Consider the following 15707-nt stretch of genomic DNA (forward strand, 5'->3'; position numbering starts at 1 on the left):
ACAGACAAGTGAAAACAGCAGTGATAGTATGTACAAGCAAATCTAAGATGGAAAGTCTTTTTCAAGGTAAGTAAGAGTCTTATCTCTAGGTTGTTTTCTACAAAAAGCAACACGAGGAAGGCTGAAAAAGTCCACAGTAATGCGGTCCGGATGCACACAAGCGTTTTCACTGCAAAATTGCAGCTTCATCAGCTGGAATCTTCATAGATATTAATTGGTTTGTCTATATAAAGTGTAATAAATAATTAATAAAAATAAATGCTATTTTATACAAAAAGTCAAAGCATTCCTTCATCTTATAAAAATATATATAGAGAGACATACCTTTGTAGATGCAATAATAGCAATCTAATACAGAGAGAATAATTAAGTCTTGTTGCACCAAAAAGGCTGCTCAAAATGGCTATGGCTAAAGTTGCATAGAAAATGCTAGCCAATTTATACATATAAAATGGGGAAATCAGTGGCAAGGAACAAATTCTGAAAAAACTTAGCAACACCTTATAAATAACAAGAGAGGTCTAACTCATTATTAAGGCCAAAAGGAAAATATGATTTAAATAAATGAATGAACTTGCTTTCCTGTCTCAATAGAATTCTTTGTACATTCTCCACATCAAAATTGTTACCTTTATAAGTCCAAATGACAAAAAATCTAAGGTCATTTTCATTGTGTTGTTTATCGATGAAATGTTGGGTCAGGGGCGCCTCTAAATTCCTGGACCTAATTCTCGACCTATGCCCGCCAATACGCAATTTCACTGCTTTGGCAATTGGACTTTATGGCATTTAAGTCCCTCCCCTCCCCAAACCCCACCCTCCTCAGGCTCCACCCAAAAAACCTCCCACCGGTGGTGAAGAAGGACTGGGCAACCCTACCTGGGGAGGCTACTATCCTTATGTCTTCAGAACAATACAGCTACACTTTCAAACCTAATTTAAACAAAATGTCTGTATTGTCTGTCTCTGTGGCTATAAGGTTAGCCATATAGAAGGTGGCTGATTTTGTATGTCCACAACTCCAAAGGCCCTGAACCAAGTTCTAAACAATCTCATCTCTTTACGGGAAAGCAGTTTGTTTCACTGACAGCAGGGAACTTCCTTATTGGTTAATAATTTCTAGATAGAAGCCAGGTGAAAAGGGGTGAGAAGAGGCCTGGTAAATCTTTCAGAGCTGCTCAAAGAAAAAGACCAGGAAAAAAAGGACTTCTGGCAATGGCCAATCTATGGATGCAGAGAGACATCTCTGACTCAATGCTGAAATCTATGATGAAACAGAGTGAAAACCAGGTTTATACCAGAAGTAATGGTGACAAGAAGAAGAGTTGGTTTTTATATGCCGACTTTCTCTGACACTTAAGGGAGAATCAAACCAGCTTACAATCACCTTCCCCTCCCCTCCCCTCCCCACAACAGACACCCTGCGAGGTAGGTGAGGCTGAGAGAGAGTGACTTGCCCAAGGTCACCCAGCTGTCTTCATGTGGAGGAGTGGGGAATCAAACCCGGTTCTCCAAATCAGACTCCACCGCTCCAAACAAGTGGAAGACCCACAAAGAACTTGTGAGGGAGGGGCACTCTCATTCCTCTCTCCCTCCCATCATGACCTTTCTCCTCTACTTCCTACTTCCTTCTTTCCACCTAGGGGTGCCAACCTCCAGGTGGTGGCTGGAGGTCTGCTATTACAACTGATCTCCAGCCGACAGTGATCAGTTCCCCGGAGAAAATGGCTGCTTTAGTAATTGGACTCTATGGCATTGAAGTCCCTCCCCTCTCCAAACCCTGCCCTCCTCAGGCTCCGCCCCCAAATCTCCAGGTATTTCCCAACCTGGAGCTGGCAACCCTATGTCCACCACCTCCTCTTTTCACCCCTTTGGAGGGGAGGCCCTGCTTCCATTTCTCCACTGCTGTTTCAAAGTTGCACTTTTTGGATTTTGGGGTTTTCTCTGCTTCATATCTTGCTGGCTTTCACCTGAGAGAGGGGTGATTTGATTAATTGTTTGCGGGGTGGGGGAGACCTGCTTTGTTGTTGCTGTCATCATTCTCATTGTTGCCTTTAGAGAGAGTTTTTTTGTGGCAGTTTGGTGTCTGTGTTCTCTGATCTCTGGTGTCTGCATGCCACTTTCTCACAGCAACTACCCTTCCCCCGCCCCCGCCGGATAACATTTTGCAGGAAAACCTGTATCCAAAGGAGACAACTTTATTTGCAAAGCAGAGTGCTTTTGAGTGACATATTTCAAACTGGATGTTTTAGCAAAATTCATATGGGGGGGAGGGGGAACAAACAGGTAGCCTTACGTGGCTTGCCAAGACAATTTAAACCCACAAGGAGTCCAAGACAAATAGCAGAACCAGGCAGATTATAAGGCCCTAGGTCAGTTTCCATTGGTGGCTGGTGAACTATGTTTGGACAAATTGTGAAAGGCAAGCTTAAGGAAAGTGACCAACTATAATAGCTTTTTAAACCTGTAGAATAATATAATAATATAAATAGTGGGTTGGATCATGCAGATGTTTTCTACTAACTGTGGTGTTTTCCTTCAGTTCTAGGAGCTTTCTTCTGGTGAAATAACGTTTTGCATGGGGCAGACTGCTGCCATTAGCAGAATGGATCTGCAGACCCAACCCTCTGTGTTTCCCTATGATCTGCTTGTTAACATAGCATTGTTTTATTTTAGTCATGTAGGCAGCGACTCAGTACATAATGATTCATACTTCGGATCTGCATAAGTCAGTGTGCCCTTACTTACATGCGACTGAAACGAAGTTACAGGGGCAGTTAAAATAAAATGCCATCTTTTGGAGCACTTTCCATGGGCCTCTCTTGTTCCTTCCTTTTTGAATATCTTGCTTTTTGGTAGAAAACGATTATGATTATGGTTGCAACATTTAAAAGGACTATAAGAAGCATGATCCAGTATGAATATCCATAAGAGTTGGAGAGTTTGTACAGTCTTGAAGGGGGAGAAGGAGACGTGTTGAAGGCCAGTTGAACAGATAGTTCATTTGCTTCCACATTCACTGCGAACAATATCAAGGTGAACAAAATGCAGATACCTGGAAAATGGAGATGCAAATGTTTGACAGAATTCAATTCGCAATATTCTTTATCACAATTTCCTGATATATCCAAAAAATATGTTTGTTTGTTTTCAGGGTTTATTTTCAACTTTATTGCTGATTTTTCATTCTGTGTTTACGACTTCAGTTCTCATGCTACTCTTTTGAAGCTGATGTTGGGATTATTTAAAAAAAATGTCCTGTTTACACAGTTTGAGCATTTTGTATGTGTAACGTGACAACCACAACTATCACACGCTAGCAAGATCATATGGAACAACAATAATAGATCACCCATCACAAGTCAGATCCTGAGAACAGTACAAGTATTTTATACAAGTTTTGGTTTGGATCCACTGGAGAACTCCTGGATAGCAGGGATTTCCATCTATGGACCTGGACTTCCTTGCTTCCTTGATACTGGTGTACCCAACAAAAATGCTGCTCCTGTGGGGAACCCACCAAGAACAGACTGGTGTGTTTAGAAGTCTGCAGGAAGAGGGGAAATTTGTCTCTACTTTCTGTTCATGACAATACCCGCACTGGATCCAAGCCACTGAGACTTCTTTATAACAGCCCATTCCTGAAAGCCATAGCGGCCAGGGATGGTGTGGCCATGCTGCCTCCAATGAGGTTTCATTGCCACTGCATGGGGAAAAAATGTCCCTTCCAATGTAAACCCGGAAGGGACAGGCACGCTCTAGCATGTCCCTCAATAAACTCTATGGAAACCATAGAGTTTTTGGAGGAATGTGCTAGAGGGTCCTTGTCAAACCCAGAAGTGATGGAGGCACACTAGCATATTCCTACAAAAACTCTATGGTTTCCATAGAGTTCGTTGAGGGACGTGCTAGAGCGTCCCCATCCCTTCCAGGTTTACATTGGAAGGGACATTATTGTGCCACCCTTTAGCTGGCTTGTTTCCCCCGCCGGCCAGCTGAGGGGTGGCAGGCAGGGAGGCCTGTTAATTGGCGGGCAATTGCTCACCGTTAATAGGCACCTGACAACCCTAGGCAGAACCATCATGAATGCTGCCACTTGCTATCTGCGGTTTTGGGATGAAGAGACAAGCAAGAGAGCAAAGGGTTGCAGGTCACAGTTCTGCATTGGTAGGATTGTGAGCCTCCAGGTGGTGACTGGATTACAACTGATTACAACTCCAGGTGGTGACTCCTGGGATTACAACTGATCTCCGAGTGACAGAGATCAGTTCCCCTGGAGAAAACGGCCACTTTGGAAGGTAGACTCTATGGCATTATATCCCACTGAAGTTTCTCCCCTCCCCGAACCCCACTCTCCTCAGGATCCACCCCCAAAATCTCCAGGTATTTCCCAGCCCAGAGCTAGTAACTTTATGGTGATCAGAGAAGCCCTGTCCTTGTCATCCTGGGCTTGGACTATGGGGATTGAGACCCCCAAAGTAGCAGTGTAGGAGTCACTTTCTATTGTATTGGAAAGCTGCTTGCTTGTACAGAGTAGGTGTAACCAGATGTGCCGGACGCTTACAGGTAACTCGTAACTAGACATATGCAAAAGTGTGACAACGGGTCAGGCAGGCCTGCGAGAGAGCTGCCAAAGAGCCACCTGGGAAACAGAAACAGCTCCAGAGCGTTATGCATTTTGTAGATTTGTCTGCTGCATCTGGAATTGCCTGGAATGTTACCCCTGACCTGGGCCAACGGGGGTATCACTTTCTCCCAGAACTGTTGCCTGATGGATGACATAGAGAGATTTGCTAGTACTGTGCAATCGTTTAATTGAAATTTGAACTATTTTTGCTTGCGGTTGTGTGTTATAAATTCATTTTCATTCCATATACCAGTTTTACTGTTTTCCTACGGAGCGAGGCACTTGCGGTGAAGGGAGAGCGCTTCAGAACCCCAACAGAATCCTCACTGAAGTGTTGCCAGGTTATTTGCAACCTTCACCATTCATTAAACTCATGAAAAAAAATATAATATTCAAATTGGAGTTGTGAAAGGATATGGATGACGGGGCTTTGTACAAATGGCATTGCTTCTATTTGTATTACTTAGAAAGATAATGGATTAAAGCATTGAATTTATCTAAGAAATATTGGCCACGGTCCAAAAGAGCTGTTGAGATTTAAAAGCTTCTTGTCTCTGCAGCTGCTACTGTGAAAAACTATCATTGGTTCCCACATGCATATGAATTCATGGCTCGTTTGGATTGTGGCTATTGACTGCAATACTCAATAGGCTATGCAATATATATATATATATATATATATATATATATATATATATATATATATATATATATATATTCATTTTCTGTTTGCAAAACTCATTTCGGTTTCACTTAATACTGTGTCTAACAGGCGTGGAACCAGGGAGGGCATGGCTTATATAACATCTTCTCCCCTGCCAAAGAGACAGCAATGTCACTGATGTAAAGTAAGCATTTTCGAAAGGTATACTTAGCAGCATGATTCTCTCTAGCGACAGACCTGTATTAGACACGTAGCTGACAATGATATTTACCAATCAACAGACTAATACAGGTCTGTCGATTGGTAAATATCATTGTCAGCTACATGTCTATTCTTTCACCCTCTCTTTGACTTCCATAAGCTTGTAATTAATACCAGCAGGCACCAAATTTATGGACAGATCCAAAGATTAGTTCGTATAATAACTATAATGACTATATTATAACTAGAAAGGCTTTCAGTTTGGACTGTGGCTAGTTAGCATCAAAATGCACATCTCTAATAAACAGATTTATTTCCAATAGTTTTACATTTCAAAGACACACAAATTGTATAATTTGAAGGGTTTCATTCTATGCACTTTGGACAAAGTTTTCAAACTGTGCTCCATGAAATCCTGGATTACCTCAGAAGCTTATTAGACGTACCTTAAGAAGAATATCAATAATGATGGATAAGCTTCTCTGAACAGCCGTTTTCTCACCATTATAGATCTCCCGCTATAGTGCTTAGCTGCAGTGCATTATCCATTACTTTTAGAAGACTGTTCAGTTTTCATACAGTGGCATCTAAGTTAAAGAGGCTTAATCCCCCCCAATTAATTGATAAAATGGTTCCTATAATCCTTTAGAGCAAGCAGATAAATAAATGTCAATTTGGCAAGCAGTTAAGTCAATGTCAAGGACTGGGGAGATTCAAATTACAACCCCCATTCCATCAGGAAACCCACTAGGTGACTCTTCTTGGCCTAAACTACCTCACGGAATTGTTGTTCAATGGGGAGAGGAGACCATGCACAGTGCCCTGAGATCCTTAGTGCATGGGAGGGATTAAACAAAAGCTTAAAGTATATAAATTAAAACAAATAAGCAAACTATTCACAAAGATGTAGGAAGTTGATGTATCGATAGTTCAGGTGAATAACACAATGTTTTGGTGGTTTACAGGCAGCGCACTCCACTTATTCTGGTTAACCGTTTTACTGAAGACTGTCTTTCACAGCACAGCACAGTCTTTGCAGCACAGTGATTTAAAAGACGTGTTGCGCACACCTATGATAAACTGGCACATTCAATTGTTTATGCCAATTGCTATTCAATGCGTCAAACTGGTGAACTGGCCACACACACATATCATGCAAGGTTTGAAACACAGGAGAGAAGGGATCGCCTCTGCTGAACTCTCTGGATATGGCTTCATGGTGTGTTTGAGAGACAAGGCAAGGAAGGAGGTACTTGTTTGCTCCAGAAGCTTGTAATGATTGCGCTGGTGCAGATGAGCTACGTTTACGACGACAATTCATTTTGCAAAGGTTGCTAGATACTCACTACTGATTTTTACTCTTTAGCAGTGCAATCCTGAGCAGAGTTAATACGTTTTAAAGAGACCAGTCCTAAGGTCTTCTCAGAATCCTACTCGGGTCTATTCAACTGGCCTTATTCCCAGGAAAGTATATTCTTAGGATTGCCCTGTAAATCCATTAAGGTCACTTAACTTAGAGGAATACAACTCTCTTTAGGATTGCACTAGGGCTGCCAGCTCCGGGTTGGGAATTACCTGGAGATTTTGGGGGTGGAGCCTGAGGAGGGCGGGGTTTGGGGGAGGGATTTCAATGCCATAGAGTCCAATGGCCAAAGCGGCCATTGTCTCCAGGGGAACTGATCTCTTATCACCTGGAGATCAGTTGTAATAGCGGGAGATCTCCAGCCACCACCTGGAGGTTGGCAACCCTAGATTGCACAGTAAATCTCCTTGCCAGTGATTTTGGAAGATACCTTATCACTTAGTCTTCTGTCTATACCTGTGCCCATACAACATCAGCAAGCCAGAGATTACCCTGATACTGCATATCCCTTACGGCCTAGTTTCACAGGCAAACATGATGGTATGCTGGTGGTGTAATCGCACTGCATTACAAGGTTTTTTTGGGGGGGGGGATATTTATACTGTGATCTGTAGTACATACCTGATATGGAGTTCCAGGTGTAGGCCCCGACAGGCCCTAAAAAAGTCTGATAGGGATTGCTGACAGCATTGTAGCAGGTAAACCCTGCACTCAAGAAGGAGCTGAGCAAGCTGAGAACTAGAAGAAAGATAACCACGATGTTGAAACTCTTCACTGTGCCATTGTCCAGCAGGTCTGCAACTAAAAAATAATAATAACAATACTGCATGATTAATACTGAAGATACAGAGATTAATGTTTTACTGGCAAAAATGGTAGGGTTGCCAGGTACCTTATACCTCTTAGTTTGAGTGGCAAAGCGGCCCTTTACCTTTGAGTAATATAAGGCCCCTCGTGTGCACGTTTGCCCGCCGACCCTCAGGTGGTCGGCGGGCAGAGGGGCAAATTGCCAGGGGGGTTGCCCGCCACCACTGGGCATCTGGCAACCCTATACTTCAATGCCATAGAGTCCAATTGCCAAAGTGGCCATTTTCACCAGGAGAACTGATCTCTTATCGGCTGGAGATCAGTTGTAATAGCAGGAGATATCCAGCTAGTACCTGGAGGTTGGCAACCCTATTTCCGGTGTGCACTGAAGTGTCGTCATTGCGTTGCTGATGACCTGTGGGGATGCTCTGGAATCTTGGCGAAACTCTATGGTAGAAGCAGCTTTGCCCATAGAGTTTTGCCCAAATACCCGAGTGCCCCCACGGTAATCAGCAAAGCAATGACATAACTTCCAGGGCAAGCTGAAAATGTTGTCAACACATTGCAGATGCCAGAGGATTTAGCCTAAGTTTACTGCTGGTAAGTTCTCCTGCTGGCTGGCTGAATGGCAGGGGGTGGGCTGTGTGTCAAAGCGGGAGATTCCCTCGCTACCAGTGGGGGTCTGGCAACCCTTGAAAGTGGCCTTGTGTGAATTAAGTTCTAAGACAATGTTAGCTACAGCAAGCATGTTGCTGAGATTCAGCGCATTAGCATGAAGGCCTCCATTATATTCATTTGTAAAAAATGGGACCCCCTCTGCAGGGGCACTCTGGAATGCATTCAAATGCATAGTGACTCAATTTTATGCTTGATTTTTATATCCCCATAAATGTTGCGCTCATTTAATGTATCCTTAGGCCCTTATGATGATTTGTCAAACTTCTTTTTCATCCTTGATTTTTGCACATATTGAACACCATGGAATATAGGGAAGTAATCAGAGAATGGCACAAAGTATGGCTTCTTAAAGTATTTGGAATTAATGTCCTGAGATAGCACAATATCTAGAGGTACTAATACTAATATTTTACAATCTGTGAAGCTGCATGGTGGGTTTTTTTGAAAAGGGACAGACAATTGGTGCAGGATAAATATGGTTGCCAACCTCCAGGTGGGACCTGGAGATCTTCTGTTATTACAATTGATCTCCAGATAACAGTGATCAGTTCCCCTGGAGAAAATGGCTGTTTTGGAGGGTGGACTCTATGGAATTGTATCTTGCTGAGGTCCTTCCCTTCTCTAAACCCCACCCTCCCCAGGATTCACCCCGCAAATCTCCAAGCATTTCCCAAACCAGAGCTGGCAACCCTAACTATTCTCACTTGCTGATTATTTTACTGATCATGTCTTGATCTATAGTCATGGAAATGCTTGACTTAAAAGCAGAAACATGCCTAAGAATTAAATTTCAGATCTAAGCATGATATGACAAGCAATGAATTTAGGATTGCCAGCTCTGGATTGTGAAATTTCTGGAGATTTTGGGGTGGAGCCTGAGGAGGGTAGGTGTGGGGAGGAGAGAGACTCGGTGGGATATAATGCCACAGAGTCCACCTTCCAAAGCAGCCATTTTCTCCAGGGGAACTGATTTATTTTATCTGGAGACCCATCATAATTCCTGGTGATCTGCAGTCACCGGTGTGTTGTGTAGGGCTTGGAAATTTCTGGAGATTTGGGACTGGACCCTGGGAGGGCGAGGTTTGAGGAGTGGAGGGAAACCAACAAGGTATAATGCCATAGAGTCCACCATCCAAAGCAGCCATTTTCTCCAGCAGATCTTTGTAGTCTGAGATCAGCTGTGATTCCAGTAGATCTCCAGGCCCCATCTGGAGGGGTGGTTAAAGAAGTCTTCATTCTGATTTGAAGCTAACTGAGTGCTATTTTTCTGCCTAGTTTACCCCAAAGGGCTGTTGTGCAGATAAAAGCGAGGGGGGGGACTATCTATGTGACCTTGAGCTCTATGAAGGCAGAATGGTATTAAGATTATTCTCTGTAGTCTAGAGATGAGCTGTAATTCTAGATCAGTGGTCAGCAAACCGCGGCTCCCGAGCCGCATGCGTCTCTTTGGCCCCTTGAGTGTGGCTCCCCACCCCCTGTCCGTTGGCTGAGCGGCTCCTCCGCATCCCCGCGCCCAGCCAGGCAGAGGCGGCGCGCTCCCGCTGGGCTCCAGCAGGAGCCAGCAGGCGAGCGGGAGGCGGCGCCCCCTCCCCCGGCCTCCCCTCCTCTCTCTCTCTCTCTCTCTCTCTGGCGGGGAGGGATCAGAGGCTGCGGGGAGAGGCGGTGGCTGGCCGCCCAGGCTGCTGCTGCAAGGTGGGGGGAGAGGCAGGCTCTGCCTCGCGCTGGGCAGCAGCGGGCTGCGCGCCCCGTGCGCTCCCGCCGCCGCCTCGCCCAGCCAGCCCGGGAAGGAGGGAAGGGCGGCGGCAGTGGGGCATGGGGGGGGAATCCCTCCCAGAGTGCAGAGCATTGGGTGGGTTTGGGGGGAGATAGCGGCGGCAATGGGGTGCGATTTGCACGAGATCACTCCGGAGGCATAGAGTCGGTGGCTGCTGTGTAAAGGCTGAATGGGAGATACAGCATTTGTTGAGGGCAGGCAGACACTGGGGCTCCTTCCACCCCCTTCCCATTGCTAACCTAGTAGCAAAATCTCAGTTGCAGGATTTGGGCGACCCTAATGGTGTTATTTATGTTGATGGGACTTAATAAAAGCGAGCTGAAGGCTCCATAAATAACTGCAGGGTGGGGGAAATGATGGGGAAAGCAAGCTGATTTCCTGCCCCCTCTTTCTTCTCCCTTTATTTGTTTAGGTGGCTCTCAAAAGAAATCTCAATCGTTGTACTGTTGATATTTGGCTCTGTTGACTAATGAGTTTGCCGACCACTGTTCTAGACTAAAATAAGTCTAAAATAAGACTTTTAACAATGGTTAGAGGTAGGGTTGCCAGCTCTGGGTTGGGAAATACCTGGAGAATTTGGGGGTGGAGCCTGAGTAGGGTTGCCAACCTCCAAGTGGTGGCTGAAGATCTCCTGCTTTTACAACTGATCTCCAGCCAATAGAGATCAGTTCCCCTGGAGAAAATGGCAACTTTGGCAATTGGACTATATGGCATTGAAGTCCCTCCCGAAACCCCGTCCTCCTCAAGCTACAGCCCCAAAACGTCCCGCCGGTGGTGAAGAAGGACCTGACAACGCTAAGCCTGAGGAAGGTGGGGTTTGGGAAGGGGAGGGACTTCAACGCCATAGAGTCCAATTGCCAACGTGGCCATTTTCCTCAGGGGAACTGATCTCTGTTGCCTGGAGATCAGTTGTAATAGCAGGAGATCTCCAGCCACCACCTGAAGGTGAGTTGGTGCGTTCTGCCTCTCTTCTGAAAGTCCAAGAAGCTACCCTTGTGTGCTTTGCACTATATAAATGGTTAGTTGCAGCCTTTTAATGCTCTGCTACTTTGATTGAGCTTTATGCACTCTGCATTGTTAACTTAGAAAATATAAAACAGAAGATCAGATTTATTGTTCAGCAGAGCAGCAGTCACAATAAATTTGTGGGATAATATCTGAGGTCTTCGTCAGTTTGCAGTTAGGCTACTAATTAACTGACCTTTTAACGTACAAGCAAATTGCTCTTGCCAGCAAATTCCTTGCAGCCCCAGAGCAGCTTGGTAATGGCAAAAGTCACCGATCTCATTCGCACTGCAGTTTTACAGCACATTCAAGTGCCCGGTGGTGGTGGGCAAACCCCCACCAATCCACTTTGCTGCCCACTGACCAGCTGAGGGTCGGCGGGCAAATGTGCATGCACACCTGCGTACTGCGGGACGTACGCATACCGCGGGACATTTGCCCCTGGAAGCGCCGCATCATGAGGGGCCTTTTACTCCCAGTATGTGGTAAAAGGCCCCTCGTGATGTGGCACTTCCGGGTGTAAGCCGGAAGTGACGTGAGCGCATTGGTGCAGCCATATGCGCATGATCCCCTCAGCTCTGCCCCAAAAGCCTCCCACCAGAGGAGAGGGGGGACATTCTGCTCCTCTGCAGGAATTCTGTGTCCACAGAAGTTATGTTGTACAGTGACCAATGCTGTACAGATGTGTGTGTGTGGCATTGAGAAATGTGGTGGGTAATTTACAACTTTCTTAAAGCTTTTGTGTTGCGTACAAAAGTTAAATCATGCCACATTCGAATTGTCGTGCTGGATCGGACCCCTCTCGTCCAACATTTTGCTTTTGAACAGTGGCCAGCCAGATGTGTCTTTACCCTCATAACAGAGCAGGAAGAGAATGGCCTTCTCCTGTTTTGTCTTCCTAATGTGTAGAGTTACACTGCCCTTGACTTGGAGGCTCAACTTGGCGGTAATGGTTAATATCCATTCATAGACCCATGAAGTTCTTACCTTTTGGTATACTATGTATTAACAGTTCACTAGGCTTTGAAACTGTGTTGTTACTTTTAATCAGTACAGGTTGAGTATTCCTTATCCAGACTGCTTGGGACCAGAAGTGGTCCATATTTCAGATCTTTCTGTATTTTGGAATATTTTGTAATTTTTGCATATACATAATAAGATATCTTGGGGATAGGACCCAAGTCTAAACATGAAATTCATTTATGTTTTATATATATTGTACATATACTTTATACACATAGCCTGAATGTAATTTTAAACCATATTTTAAATAATTGTGTGTACATCAAACCATAAGTGGCACTGATGAGGACCTGTGAGTAATGCCTGCATGCCAGCTCAAAATGTCCGGTTTTCAAATCAGTCTAGATATCGGATGTCCGGTTAAGGGATACTCAACTTGCAGTTCCTTAGTGTTTACTTACACTGCAATCTCCACTGCAAATTTTTGAATACCTAGTACAGGGATGTCAAACTCAATTTTTATGAGGGCCGGATGTGACATAAATGTCACTTGTTGGGCCAGGCCATTCCTCGCCAGCCCAGATTCAGAGTGTGTGTGTGTGGGGGGCAGCTCTCTCGGCTGGCTTGGGGGCCGGATAAGAGTGCTGAAGGGGCCAGATCCGGCCCTCAGGCCTTATGTTTGACACCCCTGACCTAGTATTAAAGAATTACTTTCTTCATTGGGTGACTGGAACTCAGAGTTTACAAATGTAAGTTTGGGGGTCTGTAAAACTAGATTTGCATGGGGGTACTGAAATCTTGCTGAATGCCATATGAAGTCCTAAACTCCATTAAATCTGATGGTATGAATTTTAGGAATGTTCAGATTATTATAATGGGTAGGTAATTTGATAAAACTCTTCATAATATAAAGGTATAATATAATAGCAAGAGCTCTAACCACTTTTTCTAGCATCTGTTGGGTCAACGGTGGGCACACACATCTTGTTATTTGCCAGGGTCACCCCATTCAAGCCTGAACTGACCCTAGAAGCTAAAATGACTAAACTGAGGCTGTCGTATTTTGGTCACGTCATGAGACGACAAGAGTCACTGGAAAAGACCGTCATGTTAGGAAAAGTAGAGGGCAGCAGGAAAAGAGGAAGACCCAACAAGAGATGGATTGACTCAATAAAGGAAGCCACAGCCTTCAATTTGCAAGATCTGAGCAAGGCTGTCAAAGATAGGACATTTTGGAGGACTTTCATTCATAGGGTCGCCATGAGTCGGAAGCGACTTGACGGCACTTAACACACACACACCCCATTCACACAAGGGCAGAACAGCTCTGAAAACATGGGGTCTATACTATGTAGTGAATGGGGTTCTTGTTTACATTACATAATTTTGTATGTAACAGTGTATACTTGCTTCAAACAATTTATGGCATCTTCCACAAAGATACTGTTAAAATATAGGTTTCAACACAAAATGTTGCATTGTATCACTGCTTTATCAATAACTTGCTTCTGTTCAGAGCATAGCAATGATCATTTGAACTGTTGTTATACCATACAGTTCTCTCTCTCTCTCTCTCTCTCTCTCTCTCTCTCTCAGTTATTCACTTGGGTGCATTTAGTGTGCATCCATTCATGCTTGTAGAAGCTCTGCCCTTCAGAACTATGGAACGATGACCATGTGATCAATTCAGAGACGACTCCGTACAAATTTTCCATGGAGACAATAAACACAGAACCCCTGCTTTGATTTCACTGGGATTTTTGAAGCCTAAATATGCATTGAATGGCACACAGGAGAGGAGACAGAATTTTTAAAAAATCAAATGGTTACCCAGAGCCAGTTCTAACTAGCTCACACGCACAAATAACAGATCACACGATCGGTCTATTTGGATGAGCAACATCACACTGAAAGAATGAACTCATACAAGGCTGCAGCTCCTTTAAGAGAATGGGCAATCCTGCATGACTTTGCTTTTCTGTAGAAAAGAGCAAGAGTCCAGTAGCACCTTAAAGACTAACAAAATTTCTGGAAGGGTATGAGCTTGCGTGAGCTGCAGCTCACTTCTTCAGATACAGCTAGAATGTGATTCCATCTATCCTGAAGTAGAGAAGAGTGAATCAGACACACAAAGGCAATGTAAATGTCAAAAGCAAGTAAATATACTACTTATACTACAATACAGATTGCAGTGCAAACAAATAGCATAACATACCAAGATGAGGAGCAATATATAACAAAGGAAAATCCTTGTTAACAAGTATCCAAATGTATCTTTTACTTATAATACACTTTTTCTTCATACTACAGACAGCATTTCATCAGGTAAAGTAGAAAAGGCATGTAAACCACATCAGGCTGCCATATATTGTAGACAAACCAAGCAGTACTTCAACACGTATAGAATAGCATAATTGCTGACTACACAAAATTGCAAATGTCAATTCTTGCAAAAATCTTCATGACTTCTTGTTATATGAATAGACAGGTACGGGTGTCTGGAAACAGTCTGTTTCATATCAAAACTTCATCAGCTTGTTTTATAGCATTAGCTCAAATCTGAGGACCATAATTTTGGAGTCCTTCTAAGGTAAGCTGCTAGTTCATAACTTATCCTTATGGGGAGTTAAACTGCAGAACAAGCTGCTAGTACATGTTGAGTTATTATCACTGGTAATATTTGTGTGGGTTGCCTGAAACGTCACCTGTTTCATGTTCAGAATATGGAGAACATTATGACATTTCTTGAATTTCAAATAGAAGCATTTCTCAGTGAAGTGTCTGAATTTCAATAATGCGGTTACATGATGAAATACGACAGCAATCTCTGTTACTGATCTTCCTAAATTACCATTTTGCTTGCCCCATATACTAAAATGAATTAATGAGTTTGTTGATAATTTCTGAAGACCTGATGCTAAAACTTTGCTACTGTGTTTTTACTTTACAACTCTTTGCTTTCCAATGATAGTCTAGACTTCAATAAAAGTAACAATATAAACTAATTAAATCAGAATCAGTCTACATAAAATACATCAAGCCAAACCACTCCAATAAAACTGTTTACATTAACCATAGTAGTTAGTTACCTTGGAAACTGGACTCTGGTATAGAAATTCCATGAACCACAGTTGCTGACCAATGTCCTTCAAAAAGCCCATATGTGTACAACATTGTCATATTGGCCGTTCCAGAAGTAAAGCTAATCGTACTTGAAACCCAGTTTTTGGTTGCGAGAACAAGGCAAATGATCACAAAGGAGAAAATGCTGGTGAAAGAAGCAGAGGCAAACATCAGGGATTTTCTTTTGGATGGCATTTCAGAGATTCAAAGATTTTTTCTTTCGGTGAGAAATTCAGTGAGTGAAGAATTCACTTCTGCTCCTAGAGAATGGAAACGTTTATTGATGTCTCAGCTGGCATAGATTTATAACAATAAACTTTGAACTAACAGCAGCAGTAACAAAGTTGTAAAATAACTGAACTTTGGTCTCCAGTAAGGGGTTGCTATAGTGACAAAGAAAGTCACATCTGCTGTGAAGGACAAAGATCTGCAGGCTTTCCATAATCAAATAACTTATTGTTGAATTGTGTCTGGATAAGAAATCACACACAAAAAATTGTAA

General features: G+C 43.5%; 1 protein-coding gene across 1 annotated transcript; it reads right to left on the reverse strand.

Moving 5' to 3' along the window:
- Nucleotides 1-2777: 2777 nt before the first annotated feature.
- On the reverse strand, nt 2778-15400 carry CLRN3 (clarin 3). Its single transcript, XM_056850338.1, has 3 exons — nt 15172-15400; nt 7477-7656; nt 2778-3055 (listed from the first exon to the last, which is right to left on the reverse strand). Exons 1-3 carry the CDS (start codon nt 15398-15400, stop codon nt 2778-2780), a joined length of 687 nt encoding a protein of 228 aa, XP_056706316.1.
- Between the last annotated feature and the right edge of the window lie 307 nt (nt 15401-15707).

The sequence above is a fragment of the Euleptes europaea genome, chromosome 5 (genome assembly GCF_029931775.1).
Source record: "Euleptes europaea isolate rEulEur1 chromosome 5, rEulEur1.hap1, whole genome shotgun sequence".
In the NCBI taxonomy this organism is placed as follows: domain Eukaryota; kingdom Metazoa; phylum Chordata; class Lepidosauria; order Squamata; family Sphaerodactylidae; genus Euleptes; species Euleptes europaea.